Consider the following 20,407-nt stretch of genomic DNA (forward strand, 5'->3'; position numbering starts at 1 on the left):
GGGTAGATCGGCACAAATCTAGTCACCTGACGCATTACATAGATTCTGAATGACTTTTTCAGGATGGGTACACAGGCCTAAGTACACTGCTTAAGTTTGCTACAGTATTTTGATCCCACAAACCACAGGCTAGAATATAGAGATTTATTTTTTTAGACCTATTTAGCTGGCAGATGATGGTAACAACAAATGTTAGGATTTGTAGGAAATATTTCTAGTTGATATTTAACTTATATAATTTTTTATACATTCATGCCTTACACTTTTGCCATCTTAAACTGTGTTAACTCATCATCACTTTGCAAACTCTGGCTACAATAAACTGTCAAATTCCTCCATTTCATATTGCCCTATATTGCCACCGTGAACATTGCACTGGACATACCAAGGAAGAAACCACTGTACTAACAACCAAAATGTTGGCCAAGAATAAACAACAGTAACAGAAACACTGTTACAGCTGTAAATAAAATCCCAAAACTTCAGTTCAAGTTTAATCTACCACAGTGATAGAAATGGCAATGTGTAGAAAAAGAATGGGTCTGCTCATTTATCTGAGACATAGTAAAGCACTATAGAAGTAGTGTTATTGCATGGGCTTTCCCTGCTGTTTTTGGAATGGGCTAAGTAATTTTACATTTATACATTTTATAAATATTCTATACAGTATAAATCATGATGGGAGCCAGCACAATGAATTCAGAATTTTACAGAAACATTCTGCCTGACAATTTACACAGATGCATCCAGTCTAATCTGTTAAAACTTCATTATCCAAATCACAGTGCAAATATAGCTATAGACTACTTAAGGGAAAATGTGTATTGGAAGGTGTAATAAGGTTGTAGTCTGGTTAAATCGATTAGCACACCGTTACCAAATTGACTACAATCTCCTGAAGAGGAAATTTAAACAAGCATCAACTAAGCTAATCTGTGGTACAAGCCTGGAGATTCAGAAAAGGAGAAAGCACCGGACAAAGGATGGGAATACAAATTAAAATTTTGTTTTCCTAATAAAATGTGACCTGTTGCCATAGGTGCCATGCTCTAAGTTGTTTAACACATCTGGAAACAGATAGTAAGTGTAGCTGCAATCTGATCTTACATCTCATAGTCATCTTTGGCTATAAATCCAAAATATCTTCAGTGCAACAAACAAGGAAAAACAAGGAATTATCAAATAAAACATGAATAATCAAGACAAATAAATTGGCCTTGCCATTACGGTACTTTTGGAAAGGACCATAAGCCACATTGTTGAAAAGCTTTGTCATAGTGTTTGGCAAACACCTGAACTACCAAGAACACCAGAATATAGTAAAACACGTAATAAAACAGACAAAATATTTCCTGGCTGTATTAATTGAAGAAGATTAGACAGTAGACTTCAACATGTTTTCATTATAAATGATGTGTAACCTCTTGTTTACATTTTTAGCTACAGGTGGTGAATGAGTGCAGTAGTATATAGTGTCTAAGTACCTTCACAGGCACGTGAGAGCTCAGTGGTTAAGGTGTTGGACTACTAAACGGAAGGTTCGAATCCCAGGGCCAACAAGCTACCACTCCTGGGCCCCTAAGCAAGGCTCTTAACCTTCAATTGCTCAACTGTATAACTGAGATAAGATGTAAGTCGCTCTGGATAAGGAAATGTAAATGTTGAACATTTGCAGTTACGACGCAAACACAGTAGGCGCATCCTAGAGTACCCCTGGATCCAGATTGCCCCATTATAACACTTCAAAACATGGCAGAAAACAAGAGGAAATTTGCGCTTACCTAAATTCACAAAGCTCATCACCATGTCAGCTTCATTTAGGTACACGTTGTCTTGAATTGTGGCTAAATGGGGCTCTTGAGTTGTGAACAATGGCTTATAAGGGTCCAAAATCCCGTCAACTTTGCTTTTCTCTTCCAGGTTAATTGCATTGTAGAGGTCCAGCATGAAAAGGGGTGCAGAGTTGTACTTGGCATTCCACAGATGCGGTCTGGGTCTGTGCGCCAGTCCCAGGATGGACAGAATTTCTTTCTGCATCTCTCTCTTTTCCTGAGTGCGTAAACGCCGATGTGCGGATCTCGAATGTAGTTCGCTGGTGCTGTCAAACAAATAACTGCTACCGGCACCAAGGAACACACAACAGGAACTCCAACAAAACACAGCAAATACAAACCTGTGGCTTTTCATTTTAGATCCAGTTTGTCGTGATAAATGAGCAACTGTGGACTTTCCAAACTTCTGGTACCATCCAGTAGAATACAATGAACGGAAAGAGTCCTTATTAAAAAAATCAATCCATTAAATCCAAAGCGCGATGGCTGGCTTAGAAAATAAATAAACAAATAAATAGAGGTGACTTCATGAAAATATGGGACACCTGATGGAGACGTTCTTCAAGCTGACATTAATGCTGACAAAACTCAAAACACCAAAAGAAGGTTAAAAAAATATTAACATAACAGATACAGACTTTAATTCCCATCATTTTCGGTCTTGGAGTGCGTAAAGTGGAAAAACCCAACGTAAGGGCTGCTGCTGTACCGCCCAGGATGAGAGATGGAGAGGTGGAGTTATAGGACCCTAAATTATAAGCTTACTGCCTTCATGTCAGGAAGATCGTATTTACGAGCTGAACACATATGGACACTAGTGATGCGCGGGTCGTCTCATAACCCGCGGGTCCCGCGGGTGACCCGCGGGTCGGGTTGGGGCGGGTAAAAAAATTGTCACTTTACTGCGGGGCGGGTTGGGGCGGGTCATTAAAAGCAAAATATAAAAAAAATATTTTGGAATATATATTTTTATATTTTATGTGATTCTTTGATAAGGTTACACCTACGTAGCAACGTAACTTGCGTGATGACCCCAAATCTTTGGCTTCGCGTCATGAAAGCGCCAATCAGCTCCCGCCACAGCCACAATAAAAGAGATAATTAAAATGGAAGACGAAGTGCGCGTGAAATTAAGGTCGGGAATTTACAAAATCCGAAGAAAAGAAGGTAAATCTGCAAAATCTAATGTTTGGGAACGGTTCTCAGAAATTGTTGCAGCAGGAGACAACAGCAGTATCGGCTACGTTAAGTGCAACTCGTGTGAAAAAATATACAAACACGAGAGCCACAAAACGGGTACTTCCAGCATGTCAAGGCATATTTGTGAAGGGTCTAAGAAAAAGGACGACACGTCTCAAAATATTACCGCTTTTCTCAAAAGTAAAGTACCAGCACATGTCAAGTCCGAGGTTACAGACGCTTGTGTTGAATTGTGCTGTCAAGATCTGCGGCCCTTCGACATAGTATCTGGAGATGGATTTCATACCGTAGCCCAGTGTCTAATTAACATTGGTTCACGTTACGGACGTGTGGATGCCAGCAGTGTACTCCCTCACAGACAAACTGTTTGCGACAGAGCCAAAGCAACCACGACAGAAAAAAAAGAAATCCTCTCAAAGAGCATAAGTAAAGCTCTGGATTATGGCATAGCTATTACCACTGACATGTGGACTGATGAGTTCAACAAACGGGCATACACGGCGTTTACTGGTCACTTCATTAATGACGACTGGAAATTGGAGAGCCGTGTCATAACCACAGCTGAATTTGATTCTACTCTCAAAAAGACAGCGCACAACATCCACGACCAAATCATTAAGGAGCTGCATGACTTTGGTATTGACCCTGCTCGCTTATCAAAAGTAATGTTTGTAACTGACCAGGGCGCAAACATAAAAGCTGCTCTTCGCAGCTACAAGTGGATGCCCTGCACAGCCCATGTCATTAACATCGTTCTCAAACACACGTTTGATATAAAAGAGAACACACCAACATACATGCGTGACGTGAGTGATACCATTGAGAAGTGCAAAAGCCTCGTGAGATACCTGAAAAAATCCGAGACTGTGGTACAGCTCCCACACACTGTGGCGCAGGAATGCGAAACCCGATGGAATAGTAAAGTTGCGATGATGCAGTCAGTCAGTAAACAGTACCGTGAAATCCAACAGGCCTTGAAGGAGAAAGATCAGCTCCACAGAATTGATGGCATTCAGCTGGATGTGTTGAACACAGTTACTGAGTTTTTGTTGCCTTTTAAAACTGCGAGTGAAGAGATGGAGGGTGAAAAGTATCCAACTATTCAACTGGTCGTGCTTTGGTTTTTTAAACTGAAGAAACACTGCGAGCCCCAATACGGTGATCCGGAGTACATGGTTTATATTCGGGCACTGGCAACGCAGCTGCTAAACGAGAAAATGTCCATCAGCGTCACCCACAAGCTTGGAACGTTTTTTTGTCCCCGTTTTAAGTCCCTGAAGATGTTTCAAGCGGAGGAAAGAAACGCCGTGTACGACCAGGCCAGAAGACTTGTCAGGGAATTTAACTGTATGCTAACACCTCCAGCAAGTGTCCCGGCGACGGAGCCAGAGGCAACGCCTCGAGGTGAGTAGCACCAGCGAATAGGGCTATAGGCTTGGGTCTTACGTTATAGCTACAGTGGTCTAATGTAGGCATATGTGTAAAATATTAAATATTGTTATATTTTACTTTTTAGTTGACGAAGCCGAGAGAGTCAAAAGAAAAAGAGATGAGTTTAGTGAATGGGAGGATGGAAGTGAAGAATTTGCCGAGAGAGACGAGGTTCAGCGCTACATTGAGGGTCAGTTCTTCTGGGACGGAGAGGACATTCTAAGCTTCTGGCAGTCGCAGTCAACCGCCTTTCCCGTGCTTGCCAAAGTCTCAAAAATGATTCTCTGTATCCCAGCCACAAGCGCATCAAGCGAGCGCACATTCAGCTGTGCTGGCCGGGTGCTCGAGGCTAGGCGAAATAGATTAAATCCGGGTACAGTGGATGCAATTCTTTTTTTGCACAGTGAACGTAAAAACGCTAAATGAACATTTCCGTGTGTTAAATAAAACAAAAGTTCAATGTTTATGTAGCATAGGCTGTAAACTGTATGTCTATAAAAATCTGAAAGAGATTTTGTTTGAGCCTTTTTCTGTTTTAAAATAGGCTACTGTAATTTGTCAGACCTATTCATAGGTCTTCTATAGAGATAATTACAAACGATGCTTTGTAAATGTCGAAAATGTTTATATTTTGGTGTTAATATGACCATGCTGCTTTCTATAGTGAAATAAAACCTGCTTTCATTTACATTACAATGCGTCTATTTAATGGTCGCGGGTGCGGGGCGGGACGGGTTGTAAAAATAAAAACAGTGGCGCGGGGCGGGCTGGGGCGGGCCAATAATTTCATAAAAGCGGGACCCGCGGTTTGGAAAAAAACCCGACCCGCGCATCACTAATGGACACCACAACAAAGTCGTAATTTCGAGTTGGAAACTTTGGATTTTTGGATTCCCATTAGGGGGGGTGTTAAGTCAGAAAGCATACTGAAATCAATGGATTAATTTGTAATTGGAGGCAAATTGGTTGAAATCTAATGTTGACTTGTCTCAGAAGTTGGCTATAGTCAGTTGTAAATCAGTTACACACACCCTTGCTGTATTTTGTCTACTTAAATAAGAGAAGGTGCAGTAGGATCCAGATTATAGGCCTACTTACCCAGTACCTTGTGACAGCATCTGCCAAGTACTATGGCTTGTGTCCTAAGAGAGGTGGGTAATGCAATGAAAGGATGTATGCTTAAACTAATTAACATAAAGAAATATATGAATAAGCAATCTTTGCTTTGTGTTCTTATTTATGTTACTTATTTTGTACAAGTTAAACTAAAAGTTAATAATTTTTTTGACATATTATTATTATTATCATTATTATTTCATTATATTATTCTAATTTTATTATTAAATTAGATTAAATTGTTACCCTTCACCTTACAATCATTATAACATTTTACCTCTGTTCTTTTTGAGAAAAAAGCAACAAAAACATTGTACTCCTTCATTAAAGAAAATTTTGCTCGATAACCAAAAGCAAAGCTTAAAAAATGTGTGTTCTGGCAAAGTTCTAGGCACTGTGGGCTGTGATAAATGTTTGTAGAAATTACAGTAAAAACTGTCAAAATCCAAAATAGTACATCACTGAAGTAGATACCTTGAATTACCCTAAATCAAGAAACATTACATAAACTTTCATTTTATGTAGAAATATGTAGTAATATTAATAATATGTAATATCTACATAATATGTAGAAAAAATGCAGTGAAAATATAAGATTTTATAATTAAAATAAAATTAATCAGAAAAATTCTCAAGCAAATATTTAATGGTATTTTATGTCTATCTTTGTTTATGCAAAAAAAAAAAAATTTTACAAATATGGTATAAGTTTTATGTAATGTCCTGAAGACATGTGAAATACCATGAAATTGTCTCATAAGATAAAAGGAGTGCAAATGGCCAGCTGGTGTTTGTAAAATGCTAGTGGTGGGATGAGGCTTATACTGGTTTAACACCCAAAAATCTGTAGGTGTTGTGTGGGAATAGAGAAACATACTGTCAATATCAGATGGTAACAGAAAACGTTGGAAAAAAGGAAAACAAGTGCCCTCTTTGGTTTCACTGCATAAGCTAATGCATTTCCATCACCAGTGCTTTGTGCTTTCACTTTTACTATAGCGAGTTTTTTTGGGTCACACATGCACTAAATCAGAGTCTAGGAATGTATGTGATATGGACGTGCAATACAGTATACAGAGCACATCAAATTGCACTGAAATCATGTACAAAGCTAAATGCATAACAGAAGTCAGTGTACATTGTCGGTCTTGCTAATGTGCATGCTCCAATGAAGGCAAAGGGTTCAGCCACCTGTACAATCTGAAAAGGAATATAGTAAGTCTCAAGAACTATATCAGGAAAACAATAAATAGATACATGTCATCAGTGTGAGGTGGTAAAGGACCAAACTCAGGAGTCAGCAGGGAGTGTACAGCATGTAAAGGTGTACTTCATACACTGAATGGCACTGAGCTGTCAATGATACTCTAAACTTTAGTTTACAATGAACTTTATTTGTTAATTTCTTTGTAAATTGTTGAACTGTAAAATCAATGACAACCAACTGTAATGCTTTGTCTACTGCATTATGTTGCAATGAAATTCTGGAAACTACAGCTGCAGATGATTTACTGTAAAGATGAACTGTGCAATAGAATACTGTAATATACAGGTATACAGTGTTTATCACTGAGGTAAACTGTAAATAGATTTACAGTTTGTTAGAGCAGCTTACTGTAAATATGTTTGATTTAGCTGTTTTACAGCAAATTCCATTAAAAGTTTATTTTTTTTTATGTTTTCAATATTCATTTACCATAAACAAACAAGTGTTACTAAATAAATTTTATGGTTGCCAAAAAGTATAAACCATAATGTGTTCTGCCAATTCAATAAACATTGAGGCTCTTAAACACAGATTGCATGATCAATGACGTCATCGTGCTGCTGCCATATAACTGGCAGATCAACAGGTGATCAAAATAGGGTGACCAGTGAGTTTATGCTCTACATTTGTTATTCATAGATTCATTTATCATACACACACACACACTTTTCTCTCAAATGCAATACTACAAAACATGACTAATTACTAGCACATTGTTATTGGAGGGAAAAAAACATTTATCAGGTCTTTCAAGAGAATGTTCCACCTCTTCCAGTGCCAGAGCTGAAGCTGGTTGCCCCAGGGACAGCTTCAGCTGTGAGTACTGGCAGGCCATTGTCTGTCTCATATTGCATGGCCTGGGTGAACGAGCTGGAGTCAAAAGATGCATGATAGGCAGAGTTACGATCAGCACGGAGACAGAGCTGAGGAAAGGAGCTTATCTGCTCAGCAAGCTCCACAGCTACCTGTAAGGCTGACACAGAAAAAAAGTGACAGAAACATCGGGTTGACAGAGAGAGAGAGAGAGAGAGAGATTTGAGCATCATTAATGATCTATGAATATTATGTACACTGTACGGTCAATATAAATAAATTTAGCCACTTTATATCAACACATTTGTATTTGTCCAAGTTACCATATCTTAGGTATGAACTGACACCTACTAAAGGCAACATATCCTGTATTCGAACTAAGGAATACATCCACTAATGAATATAAAAATGTAGTATAAACTCTTTTTGGTAGAATATTTAAAGAAAGATTTCATTATTAATATAATATGATTTATTATAAATCTTATTAAAAATATACTACAGATACTTTAATATGACAAGTGTGAATAACCGTTTCATATCTGTGTGTAACAGACTGGTGGTGGTGTACTCTTCACATTAATGCTTTCTTCACAGTACTCATACCCTTTACACTGTAAAATGAAGGACAGAACACGTTCTGAAAGTTATAAAGTTGTAAAATTATGGATGATGATCTTTGAGCCAATAACAGCAAAGAAGAGAGAAAGGGACATGTATTTTTTTAGTTACTTTTTCTGCTTTCCCAGGAAAGCAAGCATTTTGTTCCATTTTTAGACCAGTGTTTACTTGAGTGGTTAGTGTGGCAAATAATACAAACAGTAAAAAACTGATTTAGTCTCAATGCTGTTTAAAAAATAGATATACATGCAGTTTAAATAGTTTTATATGATATTTTAACCACCAGTGCCAGATTCGAACACTATACTGTGTATATATGTATATGTACCTTGTCCATCTGGTACCACTCTGTTTGCTAGTCCAAATGCTAGTGCCTCTTGAGATCCTACAGGTCTTCCAGTCAAAATAAGGTCTAGAGCTCGAGACAAACCAATTAGCTGTGGCAGTCGCACCGTTCCACCATCAATGAGTGGGACACCTAGACAGGTGGAAAGACAACAGGAAGTTTAGAGTCTGACAGTGTTTTTGTGCCATAGCTTCACATAGCTAGCTATGTTTTCTTTAAACATGGCAGTAAGCCACCTGATACATCTAACTTTGCCTCATGAAAAAGTCCCACATAATCCAGAAACCGAGAGCAAACTTTAAACCCCAAGTTACAGAAAATTTCACGTCTTAAATGTGAAACTGTCGAAACGGTGAACAGTTATGCCATATACAGTAAGTTTTTTTTTAAACAGATGTTACAGTTAACAGATATTTCTTATTAGGCTATGATTGAGCTGCTTATATTGAGGTTTGCTCTGTTGTTACTGTTCAATAAATGAGGTCAATGGCATTCTTTCATCACCCTAGGTGTAGCTGTATTATATTTGCATTTTAGACTCTTAATGAAACATGACAGGTAAGTTTTAGATTTGTCTGGTAAAATAAATGATTTCCAGACACCGGTACGGCAAGTAAAAATCCTAGTGGAAACCATGAAACACGTATTTTAAACATACATAAAAATAATGCGGAGCTTTAACATGTTAAACATAACACGCGATTTAATTAAGGATTCCTAAATTCATAACTGATTTAATTTAAGTATGCATCACTAGATTGAAAATATGCCTTATGATAATCAAATATGATTAAAAATAATGCAGCAGAATAAACATGTGATTTTTTTTTTAAACATGAACCATCATGGCATCTGTATCAGATCTTCTTTTGTGGTTTATCCAATCATGCATTTTCCAATCATGCATTCAGTTATTTACAACAATCAAATCATTTGAATTTGAAAATAATAGTTTTCAATTAATTTACTCATTCTGGTCTTAGTAGAGAAGAGATTTGTAAGTAAGAGATTTGAAATATTTGTAGCATAAGTCAAATGAAAGAAACAGCTGAAAGATCCAATGTAAACGAATGTTTGCTAAGAACATAGGAAAGTTTAGGTAGTCATTTTGCTGATTCTGGATTGAAATCAAAAGAAGCAAAGGACAAGATGTAAAGTTCAAACAATATAATTAATAGAGAACATGAGAGTAGCCTATCTGAGTTTTTCTGAGCTTAGATATTGAGAGTGCAAGCTGTTTAGATTTGTGAGCAAACAACTATTTGTGAACATGGAGCAGCAGAACACTCAGTAGTGACATGCTTGTGCTTTACATTCCCTTGCACACTCACAGGGCTCCTGCGCACATTTTAAGTTGAAATTTGAGACCTTAGAGGTGGGAATATGATGCATGTTCCCACAACTATGATTGGTCACTCTCTACCAACCCAGAAACAGAAATTGTGGTAAATGTTTGGTCATTATTCACTCTTTCGCGGTGAGGGATGATTTCTCTGCTTTTGCCACATGTTTTTCTTGAAGAAAAAATTTGACTAAGCAAAGAGTAAAAAAAGAAATAAATCCAAAAGTAATTCCTTCTTCATCAAGAAATGAATCATTATAATAAAAGCGTATGAACACCCTTTCCCATTGCAATGCACTGAGAGCCCCTAGAGACAGCATTCTATGCTTTCTCCTTCCACTTATCTCTCACACAAATAATTTACAGTTATAATTATTTATAATTAATTAATAATTAATCACCATGACTAGGCCTCTGCAGGCTGTATTGTGGCCACAGCCACGACTCTTCTCAATCTGTGCCGAGATGCTCAGCAACTTCTTGCCAAAATGATCATATTCAAAGATGTGGAGGATTACCTGCATACCTTTAATTCAAATAAATTTAATTTTATTTGTACAACACTTTTAAAATTAAATTGATATTTATCTCTAATGAGCAGACTTGACTCCCTGAGGTGATATGAGGAATAAACCTTAAGAGAAACCAGATTCAAAATGGAATTCATCTTCATCCTTCATCCTCACAATGATTGTATATTTCCAATAAAGGTTTATCTGGTCAAACTGGCTTCCCTTCATCCTTTTCATCTTCCTCTGATACTGGGCTTTCAAACTTTTACTCAATATGCATCCAAGTTTCAGTGTGACTCCTAAAATTGGAATTTTTAAATGAAAAAAACAGACGTAGAACTGGAGTGACAAACAGTGAAACGTCCTAATGAGGTTATATTAAATACAAGCACGGTTGGATAAATACTGAATAATTCCCTGCTTCTTAATCAGAAATGTCAGAATCCAAATCCTGTGACTAAGAAGCATCCAGTATCATAATTCTTTGTGAAAACTGACTACTTCTTTTCCTAACAGTTATAAAGTGGAAAAAAAAAATCAAGCCAAGAGTATTTTACCAAATCTGCGGCAGAAAACCCCGAAAATGGCACTGGTTTCCACAATCCGGAGATCAGCTAACAGGGCCAATTCCAACCCCCCTGCCACAGCATAACCACTCACTGCTGCAATCAATGGCTTTGATAATCTCAGGCGAGAGGGACCCTTCAAGCAAACAAAGTAGACAAACCTATTAAAAAAATGATTCAAACAGTAAATACATTCATTTTCTACCGCTTATCCGAACTACCTCGGGTCACGGGGAGCCTGTGCCTATCTCAGGCGTCATTGGGCATCAAGGCAGGATACACCCTGGACGGAGTGCCAACCCATCGCAGGGCACACACACACACACACACACTCATTCACTCACGCAATCACACACTAGGGACAATTTTCCAGAGATGCCAATTAACCTACCATGCATGTCTTTGGACCGGGGGAGGAAACCGGAGTACCCGGAGGAAACCCCCGAGGCACGGGGAGAACATGCAAACTCCACACACACAAGGTGGAGGCGGGAATCGAACCCCGACCCTGGAGGTGTGAGGCGAACGTGCTAACCACTAAGCCACCGTGCCCCCCACAGTAAATACAGTATATGGGTAAATATGGATAGCTTTACATCGCTGTTAGAATTAATGGCAGATGTAATCAACATGTGCTCATTTTGTCTGTAACTGTGCAACATATATTCATGTCTGTAAGTGTGTAAGATAGAATTTGCAACAATACATAACATACACTCATCATCAACTTTATTTGGAATATATATATCACTTGGAACTGCACATTCATGCAGTTATCTAACCAGCCAATCATGTAGCAGCAGCGGAATGCATCAAAAATCATTACTGATTAAAAGCTTCAGTTAATTTTCATATCAGACTTCAGAATGAGGAACATTTATGTTCTCTCTGACTTGGCATAATCATGGCATGGTTGTTGTGATTGTACCAGATTTTGTGGTTTGAGTATATTAACTACTGATCTCCTCGGATTCTCACACCAGTCTCTGAAGTTTACATGCAGTGATCAGAGGGTTTGGCACACCTTCTTGATGAAAAGCGATCATAAGAGATTGACCAGGCTGGTTTGAGTTGACGGGAAGTCTACAGTAACTCGAATGCACAACACAGCAAACCATGGGCTGGATGAACTGGATAGTGTTACTATTGAAGCCACAATCATGACAAAAATCACAAAGTTCATCCTTTTTTTTTCATTTTGATGATTGATGTGAACATTAACCTGTACCTACATAATGTTTACATTGCACTGATGCAATGTAATGTAATGTACAGTAATGTATGCACTGATCATTAAACAAGTGCAATAATGTAGTTATTGCAATAAAGTGGACAGTGCATGTATTTCATTTGTTACTCCGTCACTTTTAAGCTACTTTTATCAAGTGTGCTTTTCAGCTTTTTCTCCCCTTACCATTGGTGCAGGACCTTGGGTTACATTTTGCTCCAGTCTGATGGAACTGAAATGCTGGGAGAGTTCTTTAAGATCATAACCAGCACAAAAATTTCCTCCTAAAAAAGTCCACAAATACAGAAAAAAAGGGGGGAAAGGATATTAAATAAGAATTAACACAAAAAAGAAAGAAATATCAATGTTCATGTTTACTAGATTTTTACAATAACAATATTGGTGATTAATCAATATTAGTGTTAATCAATATCATTATGTGTTTATTAACTAAGCAATTTCAGGTGAACAATATTGACCTATTCCATGTAGCACAGCTACACTCAAGGTGTCATCCTGTTCGAAGGCTGAAAACTCTTCAAATAACCGCTGGGATGTCTCTTGGTTCACAGCATTACGCACCTCTGGCCTGTTAATCCCCACAGTAAGCACTGGACCTTGCCTTTCAATAACCACTGTCTGACCTAAAGTCACAGAGATTAAAGACAAGTAATTATTTCATTTATTCATTCATTCATCTTCTACCGCTTATCCGAACTACCATGGGTCACGGGGAGGTAATCTCACAATCTCAGGCGTCATCGGGCATCAAGGCAGGATACACCCTGGACGGAGTGCCAACCCATCGCAGGGCACACACACACACACTCATTCACTCACGCAATCACACACACTAGGGACAATTTTCCAGAGATGCCAATCAACCTACCATGCATGTCTTTGGACCGGGGGAGGAAACCGGAGTACCCGGAGGAAACCCCCGAGGCACGGGGAGAACATGCAAACTCCACACACACAAGGTGGAGGCGGGAATCGAACCCCGACCCTGGAGGTGTGAGGCGAACCTGCTAACCACTAAGCCACCGTGCCCCCCTATTATTTCATTTAGTGAGCTAAAAACTGTACATTCAGTACGATACTGTAGCACCATTATTATTTCATCAGTGTAAGTAAATGTTTTAGTTCACCATTTTACCAAGGTAAAAAATTCTGTCTGGCAAAAATTTTACCCAGTCCATGACTGACAGTAAAGTTTAGTTTAGGACAGTGATCCTCAGGAACAATTTCTACTTCTTACAGATTTTGCAGTTAGCCATAATTGTAAGTGTACACACACTGTCTAAATTTTAGAAACACTTATGCACACACATTCATGTAGTTATCCAATCAGCCAATTATGTGTCAGCAACGCTAAGAAAAAGGTCAAGGGGTTCAATTATTCTAAAACATTAGTAAAGGGAAAAAGTGACCTCAGTGAATTGGACTGCGTGAAGGCTGTTGGTGCCAGAGTGGTTTGACTATTTCAGACTATTTGAAGTTGCTCATATCCAGAGACTGGACAGCTGATGATTTGACAAATGTCACCTGGTCTTTTACGAACGTGTCAAGTTTGGGTAAAACTGTGTCTACTGCAACCTCAGATTCCTGTTTTTGCTGACAGGACTAGGACTAAATTTACAGCCTAGTTTAAAATCAAATGTGGAATTTTACACAATTCACGTCCATGTCTAAAGCACCATCTTATCAAACTGTTTACATGCTGTTTTGCACACTGTTTGTGCTCTTTGCACATGCTGTCTCACATTTCAGTTGATTGCTGTTTTGCATAAAATTACCTCATGTAACTGCTGCTATAATACTGTGTTCATTCCGTTATATTTACACTGGTCGATGCTGTTTTTGTCTTTTGTGTATTGTCTTTTTTGTTTGCACTGTCATTTTTCTCCTGCACTGTTTGCACCAGGTTGCACAGATGCACTTTATGTATCTAGGACTAACTTACTAAGTCCTTATCACTGTCTTTGTTTTATGTAGCACCAGGTCCTGGAGAAACGTTGTCTCATGTCACTGTGTACTGCAACATCTATATATGGTTGAAATGACAATAAAAGCTTCTTTACTTGACTTGACAGTATGTGCTGCCCCCTATCGGTTGTTTTCGGAAGCTATTACCTGATGTAGGGCGCTCATGGGAAGTGCACCCAGAGCTGCAGAACCGCTTTCTTGCGCCAAGAAAACACCGGTCATGTAGCCCAGCTTTTCCGGTCAGAAAACAATCTGTATTCCGAGAAAAAAAACCTTAGGATTATAACTAAAAAAAAACACCGATATGTTAATAGTCTTTAGTTAAATGTTTGTTTAAAAACGTTAGACTTACTAATAAGTAAGGACGGCCGAGGAAACTTAAAGAGCATTGTGTGAGACAGCTGGTGTCTGTATCTGGTGTTAACAAGCAAACAGCCTTGAATTCGGCTAAACCTGGCAACCCGTACAGTCAACAAACAACAGCTGCAAACAAATCGCTAAATGAAGGTGTTCATAAGAACAGCTCTGTTTTACAAAAGGGTTAATGTCCAAATTAATACACATGCAGCCAAGCGTTTGGGATTAGATTTTGACCAGAAAACCTTTGGTTCAAAGTTAGTGAGGAAATTTAGTGTTGAAGCCAGAAATAAAAAGTCGTTTTCGATATCAAAATAAAAGCCAACTGCGCGTTTACGGCCAAATAATTTAAGATAATTATGATAAGATAATTTAATATAAATTTAATAATTTAACTTTTTTTATAACTATACTTTGTATAGCGAATATTGATCCTCGGGGATTAATAGTATCATCGATAATTTAATAGTATTGCCATTAATTAAAAAATATGAAAAATAAAGCATGTGAATCATCATAAAGCCAGAAAATAAGACATACACATATACATACATACATAAACACACACACACACATACATACATACACACACATACACACACCTACATACATACATACATACATACATACATACATACATACATACATACATACATACATACACACACACACACACATACATACATACATACACACACACACACACACACACACACATACATACATACACACATACATACATACACATATACATACATACATACATACATACATACATACATACATACACACATACACACACACATACATACATACTACATACATAAAGTATGCTTACCAGAAGTGATGGTCCTCAGTGTGAATGAAGGGGCTCCTGTAGCCACTTCCACACAGACCTGAACCATTAAAATGAGGGTTGATTAAGCCTTATTGGGCTGTCAAATTCAGTGTTCATTTTTCCTTTTGTGACCACAATGGGAGAAACCCACTTGGATGAGTTAATTCCATTCTACACTAGTGTTTTAAGTAAAGCACATTCTTCTATTTTGTTTAAAAACACTGATGCAGGGCTGCCACCTTTTGAGTTCAGTTTAGAGTGAGATTCTGGGGGCGGGGCTTTGGTTATGTGGAGGGGCTTATGGAGGGGCGTGGCTTTGTGTGAAAAAAATACAAACACAAAATCCTTGCATTAGCAGAAGTGTATTAAGTATATATTGATTGTCAAAGTATTTGGTATCTGTACAGTATTTCTTGGGAGATTTACATTACATTTAATTTTCACAAACATTTTACAGAAATAGGATTAACATGTGATTAACATGTGCTCTAAAGTGCTGGTTGCTGATTTTGCAGCCTTAATCATTGATTGGGATGTTGTTGACTTGACATTCTGTTCTTAGAAAACAATAATTAACATTAACTAGGCATGTCCAGATATTTGTCATCTGGAAATGCTTTTGTACTGTTTTTTATGATAAAGGTATGTAAAATAACTGCTCAGTGCTGCAAAACAAGCAACTCTCCTAATGCTAACTTAATTCTATATAACAGCATAGGCCTATTAGTTACTAGCCTAAACTGGACTTAAGTAAATTTGGCCGCATATTCACAGATTCGAGTTTCCCGAGTCAATAACTCCTGAGCTAAAAGCTCTTTTTACACAAATAACACCTCTTTTCTATCGTAGTAATGTAGAGAGGCAGCTACAACCCAATTTTCCTCAATATCAGCTTTCCTCTGCGGTGGACAAAATTGTCCTATCCGGTTCGTGTGCGCGAGATGATAAGAATTATTGAAAAGTATTAAAATTAACTTTAGTAATTTTTAAACTTTACCAAAAACAATCTTTTTGTTTTAAATACATTGTTATTGATAAAAAAAAGTAATAAATTATTAATATTTATATTGTATTATTTTTAATGTTGTGTCCATGTTTCCTCAAAAATTATTCACGGTCTTTCTGGATTTAGTGTTGTATTGATTGTTTGTATTTACTCCTTCATTAATTAATTCCTTCATTCACCATGATAAATGGAGGGAGAATACAGGCTCTTGCTTTTACTCTCTTTTACTGGAGATGCAAAGAAAACATTGCAAATCAGTGTGTATAAAACACCACCTGACTCGGAGAAAAAGTCTCGGTGAGTATCACCGTTTAGTGCAAGAGTTGCGCCTTAATGGAGAACATTTTTTTCACGATCATCTAGTAATGGGTTTTCCGAGACCGCGAGAATTAACTTCTCTCCCATGTTGACGTCTACACGATTATATTGCATATTCCGTGCGACTGTCACTAGGGGGCGAAATCCGACAGTCGTGTCCGTTTGTCGTGTGCAGTGTGAAGGCGGCTTGAGAGACAGGTTCCAAGGGACCGTCTGCAAAGTGCAAAACCCGAAAAGCGAAAACCAAAAAAATCAGTCAATAACATCACTGTAATGCACTGTACTGTCACCAGCTCACACATCACTGATGTGCCACTGTACTGTCACCACTGATAATACAATATGATAGATGATGATACTACAAGATGATATTGGAGGAAAATTGGGTTGTAGCTGCCTCTCTACATTACTACGGTGAAAAATAGGTGTTATTTGTGCAATAAAAGCGTTTAGCTCAGGAGTTATTGACTCGGGAATCTCGAATCTGTGAATATGCGACCAACTTTAGTCTAAACTGGACGGAGACACGGAGCGCCCTGTAACTCACTGACCTGCCTGCGTTCACAGTTCACACGGTGCAGATGGGGGGAAGAACGGCTGACTACACAGTTTATGGGAATAAATTGTGTATTTCCCTCACAATTGTCACAAAAAACTCACTACACTGACTGTCTGGTCTCTCTGCGCGTTGGTTTGCGAGATCATGCGGCGCGATTTTTTCCCCTCACTGCTGCACGAGTCTGCGTGAGAATATAGGGGTGTGGCGTGAGAGCGTGAGAATCGGGTCAATTGCGTGAGTCTCACGCTGAATGCTCTGATGTAAAGCAAACATCTGACAAATCAGTAAAATGACCACACATCCTTTACGTTTTAATGTGATGTTATGTGTTGTTATACACAACACTCCTGGAATGCAACAAAGTCTTATTCAAACAAAGCATCTAATGGATAAAAAATAATAATACAAGCCCACAAGACATAAATCTTTGTTATTCAAATAATATTGACTTTAGTAAAATTAAATAAAAACCTGTTAATAGTGAAAGTAACTGAGATTTAAGTAACAATGTAATGTACAATAGATAAAATGTGCATAATATTTTTTTTATTTTATAAATAGTCTTCATATTAAATCATTAAATTAATTATAAATGTTATCTATTACCTGCTATTGGATTAAAGATTAAAGCTAATCCATATTATATAGTCTTATTGTTTGTATTATTGTTGTGTTAATGAGCCAGACAACAAGGATGGTGAACAAAACATTACCAAAACATAAATGCCTTGGATTCCTTGTATCCATGTACGAACGACACGTCTGTACTTTACACATTAAAACAGAATACATGAAATCCTATTTTTTCCCCCTTTTTTGGACTAAAAGGTAAATTTGAAATTACATTTGAACATTCAGCAATGCATTCAAAAGAGATTTATATTTGACTCTAACGGTTTGATTATTGTAGTAATTATGTTGTAAGTCTTTGAATCTTCATTGCATTTTTTATCATTTTTTTTTTGGGTGTAGTTGTTATAGTTGTTTCTATTTCTCAATGAGATACATTACACCAAGGTATGTGATTCACCACTGCAGATACACATTGCTCTGTGCCATTTCCTTGAATTAGTAAGGGTGTCCGTATGAACTCTTTTGTCTTCTTTAAGTGCTTTCAGTTTCTTCTGTAGGTTCGTCCATCTGGTGTATGAAGAATAAATGGTTGTGGATGTTCAAGTTAGCCCAGAAAAGGCTGCTTGATTCCACACCTGCTTATTTCATTCTCCTTTCATCTACTAGAAGTCTGTGTTTCTTCCTTTTCCTTTCTCAACCTTTTCTTTCAAGTGTTATGTGAAAAATTTAAACTCCAGATTTGCACGCTGCTTTTCAGAATGATGACATTTGCAATTTGTGGTAACTTTGAGTATTAAACACTACTGGTCTTGTTCACTTAGACTGCTTTAGTGCTAGCATCTATAGCCAGAACTAGATGATGTCTAAAGTGTTGGAGCATTTACTGCAATGTTTTCAGCTTCTGAAAGCTTATCTCTTGTTCACTTTCCCAGTTCTATTAAGTGTCATTTTCAAGCAGCTTTTTTTCAGACCTTCTTCTGTCAAATTGGGAAAGAATTTAGCAAACACTGTAGCATTCTCAGAAAACTCTGTAGAACTCTGTAGTTTGTTTTTGGTGATGGTAACCAGATTACAACTCTCACTTTCTCATCATCAGTCCATTGGCTGAGAGTACATAACCAATGTACTTGATCTGTAAATTAGTTATTTGGTGATTTTTTTTTCAGTTTTAGTTTGTACTCTGTTGTTATTTGTGAGGGATTTATAGTCTGCGATAATGTTCCTGAGTGGTTTCTCCCCACACTACAATGTTAATAACACCATCCAGTTCTTCATTCATCTGTGTTATGCCTTTTTGAAAGACCATTGATGTATGATATTACAAAAGGTAAGTGCAGAAATCTGTATCTTCCTATGGATGTGTGAAATGTGGACATCTTAGAGCTTTAATCTACCAGTATTAACCTGTCAGTCCCCTTGGTTGTCATCCGTGGGTTGAGACATATAAATTGCGAAAGTTGTATTATTTTGCTAAATTACAGTCACCATGCTACTATCCTAATCTGTTGGCGCTGTTTGTGGCAGTTACATCCTTCTTTTCCATTCTTTATAATTCCTCAATTGTCTTTCAGGGCAACTGGAACTTTCTGTGGCATGTCAACTGATGGGACTTGAATGTGACATTCAAGTATGTCCTTGCATTCATCCTTGACAACTGAAAAGATCTTCATAAACCTTCAGTATGCTTATCATACACTGTCACTTCATGTACTCCTTTTTATCATTCCTTATGACCTGTTTTTCTTCCTAGTATTGCAGGTACATCTCGTTTTATGATCTGGACCTTTTTTGTTCCTTGGATTCACTTCAAAAATTTCTGTTCCAGTAGCGACATCTGCTGGTCAGAGTAGGAAAGCAACTTTCAGAAGGATTTAGTCTGTTTCCTTTATGTGAAGTTAAAATCTTAAAAGAATCTTAAAATAACTTTGCATTTTGCTCCATTGTTCACATTAAATGTGACTTCTTAGTCATTTATCTTGAGTTTCTATTAATCATTTTACATCTCTGTTGTGAAATCTCTGTTCTATTTATTTATTTTCTACCGCTTATCCGAACTACCTCGGGTCACGGGGAACCTGTGCCTATCTCAGGCGTCATCGGGCATCAAGGCAGGATGTGTTGGCACACCCTGGACGGTGTGCCAACCCATCGCAGGGCACACACACTCTCATTCACTCACGCAATCACACACTACGGACAATTTTCCAGAAATGCCAATCAACCTACCATGCATGTCTTTGGACCGGGGGAGGAAACCGGAGTACCCGGAGGAAACCCCCGAGGCACGTGGAGAACATGCAAACTCCACACACACAAGGCGGAGGCAGGACTCGAACCCCAAACCCTGGAGGTGTGAGGCGAACGTGCTAACCACTAAGCCACCGTGCCAACCTGTTTGTTTGTTTGTTTGTTTGTTTGTTTGTTATCTAAACTTTCACTGTGCCCAGGAACATGCTAGTGACAAGTTAAATTAATAAATAAATAAATAAACTATTG

The 20,407-nt window shown here is 37.9% G+C and overlaps 3 protein-coding genes across 4 annotated transcripts in view; 1 reads left to right on the forward strand and 2 right to left on the reverse strand.

Annotated features, from left to right (window-relative positions):
- bmp6 (bone morphogenetic protein 6) overlaps positions 1–2,467 on the reverse strand; it is a 28,611-nt gene extending 26,144 nt beyond the window's left edge. Inside the window, exon 1 of one of the 2 annotated variants that reach the window (XM_060862079.1) lies at positions 1,782–2,467. In XM_060862079.1, coding sequence (XP_060718062.1) covers positions 1,782–2,187 — 406 coding nt within the window. In that variant the 5' untranslated portion in view covers positions 2,188–2,467. The remainder of the gene's footprint in view (positions 1–1,781) is intronic. The other variant, XM_060862080.1, reaches the window with a different exon arrangement.
- The window catches only part of LOC132840435 (uncharacterized), a 370,465-nt gene that overhangs the window by 27,481 nt on the left and 322,577 nt on the right, over positions 1–20,407 (forward strand). The gene's annotated exons all lie outside the window — the stretch shown is intronic.
- zgc:101569 (uncharacterized protein LOC449822 homolog) lies at positions 6,562–14,886 on the reverse strand. Its single transcript, XM_060861589.1, has 7 exons — positions 14,613–14,886; positions 14,408–14,512; positions 12,754–12,918; positions 12,461–12,558; positions 11,038–11,182; positions 8,609–8,758; positions 6,562–7,819 (listed from the first exon to the last, which is right to left on the reverse strand). The coding sequence occupies exons 1-7, from the start codon at positions 14,647–14,649 to the stop codon at positions 7,596–7,598; spliced, it is 924 nt and encodes a 307-aa protein (XP_060717572.1). The 5' UTR covers positions 14,650–14,886; the 3' UTR covers positions 6,562–7,595.

This window comes from Tachysurus vachellii, chromosome 25 (assembly GCF_030014155.1).
Source record: "Tachysurus vachellii isolate PV-2020 chromosome 25, HZAU_Pvac_v1, whole genome shotgun sequence".
NCBI lineage: Eukaryota > Metazoa > Chordata > Actinopteri > Siluriformes > Bagridae > Tachysurus > Tachysurus vachellii.

Bases quoted from the DNA above. Each gene is read 5' to 3' on its own strand.
- zgc:101569 (XM_060861589.1), bottom strand. From the start codon at position 14,649: ATGCTCTTTAAGTTTCCTCGGCCGTCCTTACTTATTA. The intron at 12,559-12,753 runs GTCAATATTGTT...GGACTTTTTTAG, and splicing joins AGCTGTGCTACATGGAATAG to GAGGAAATTTTTGTGCTGGT. The intron at 7,820-8,608 runs GTACATATACAT...TTTCTGTGTCAG, and splicing joins AGTGGTACCAGATGGACAAG to CCTTACAGGTAGCTGTGGAG.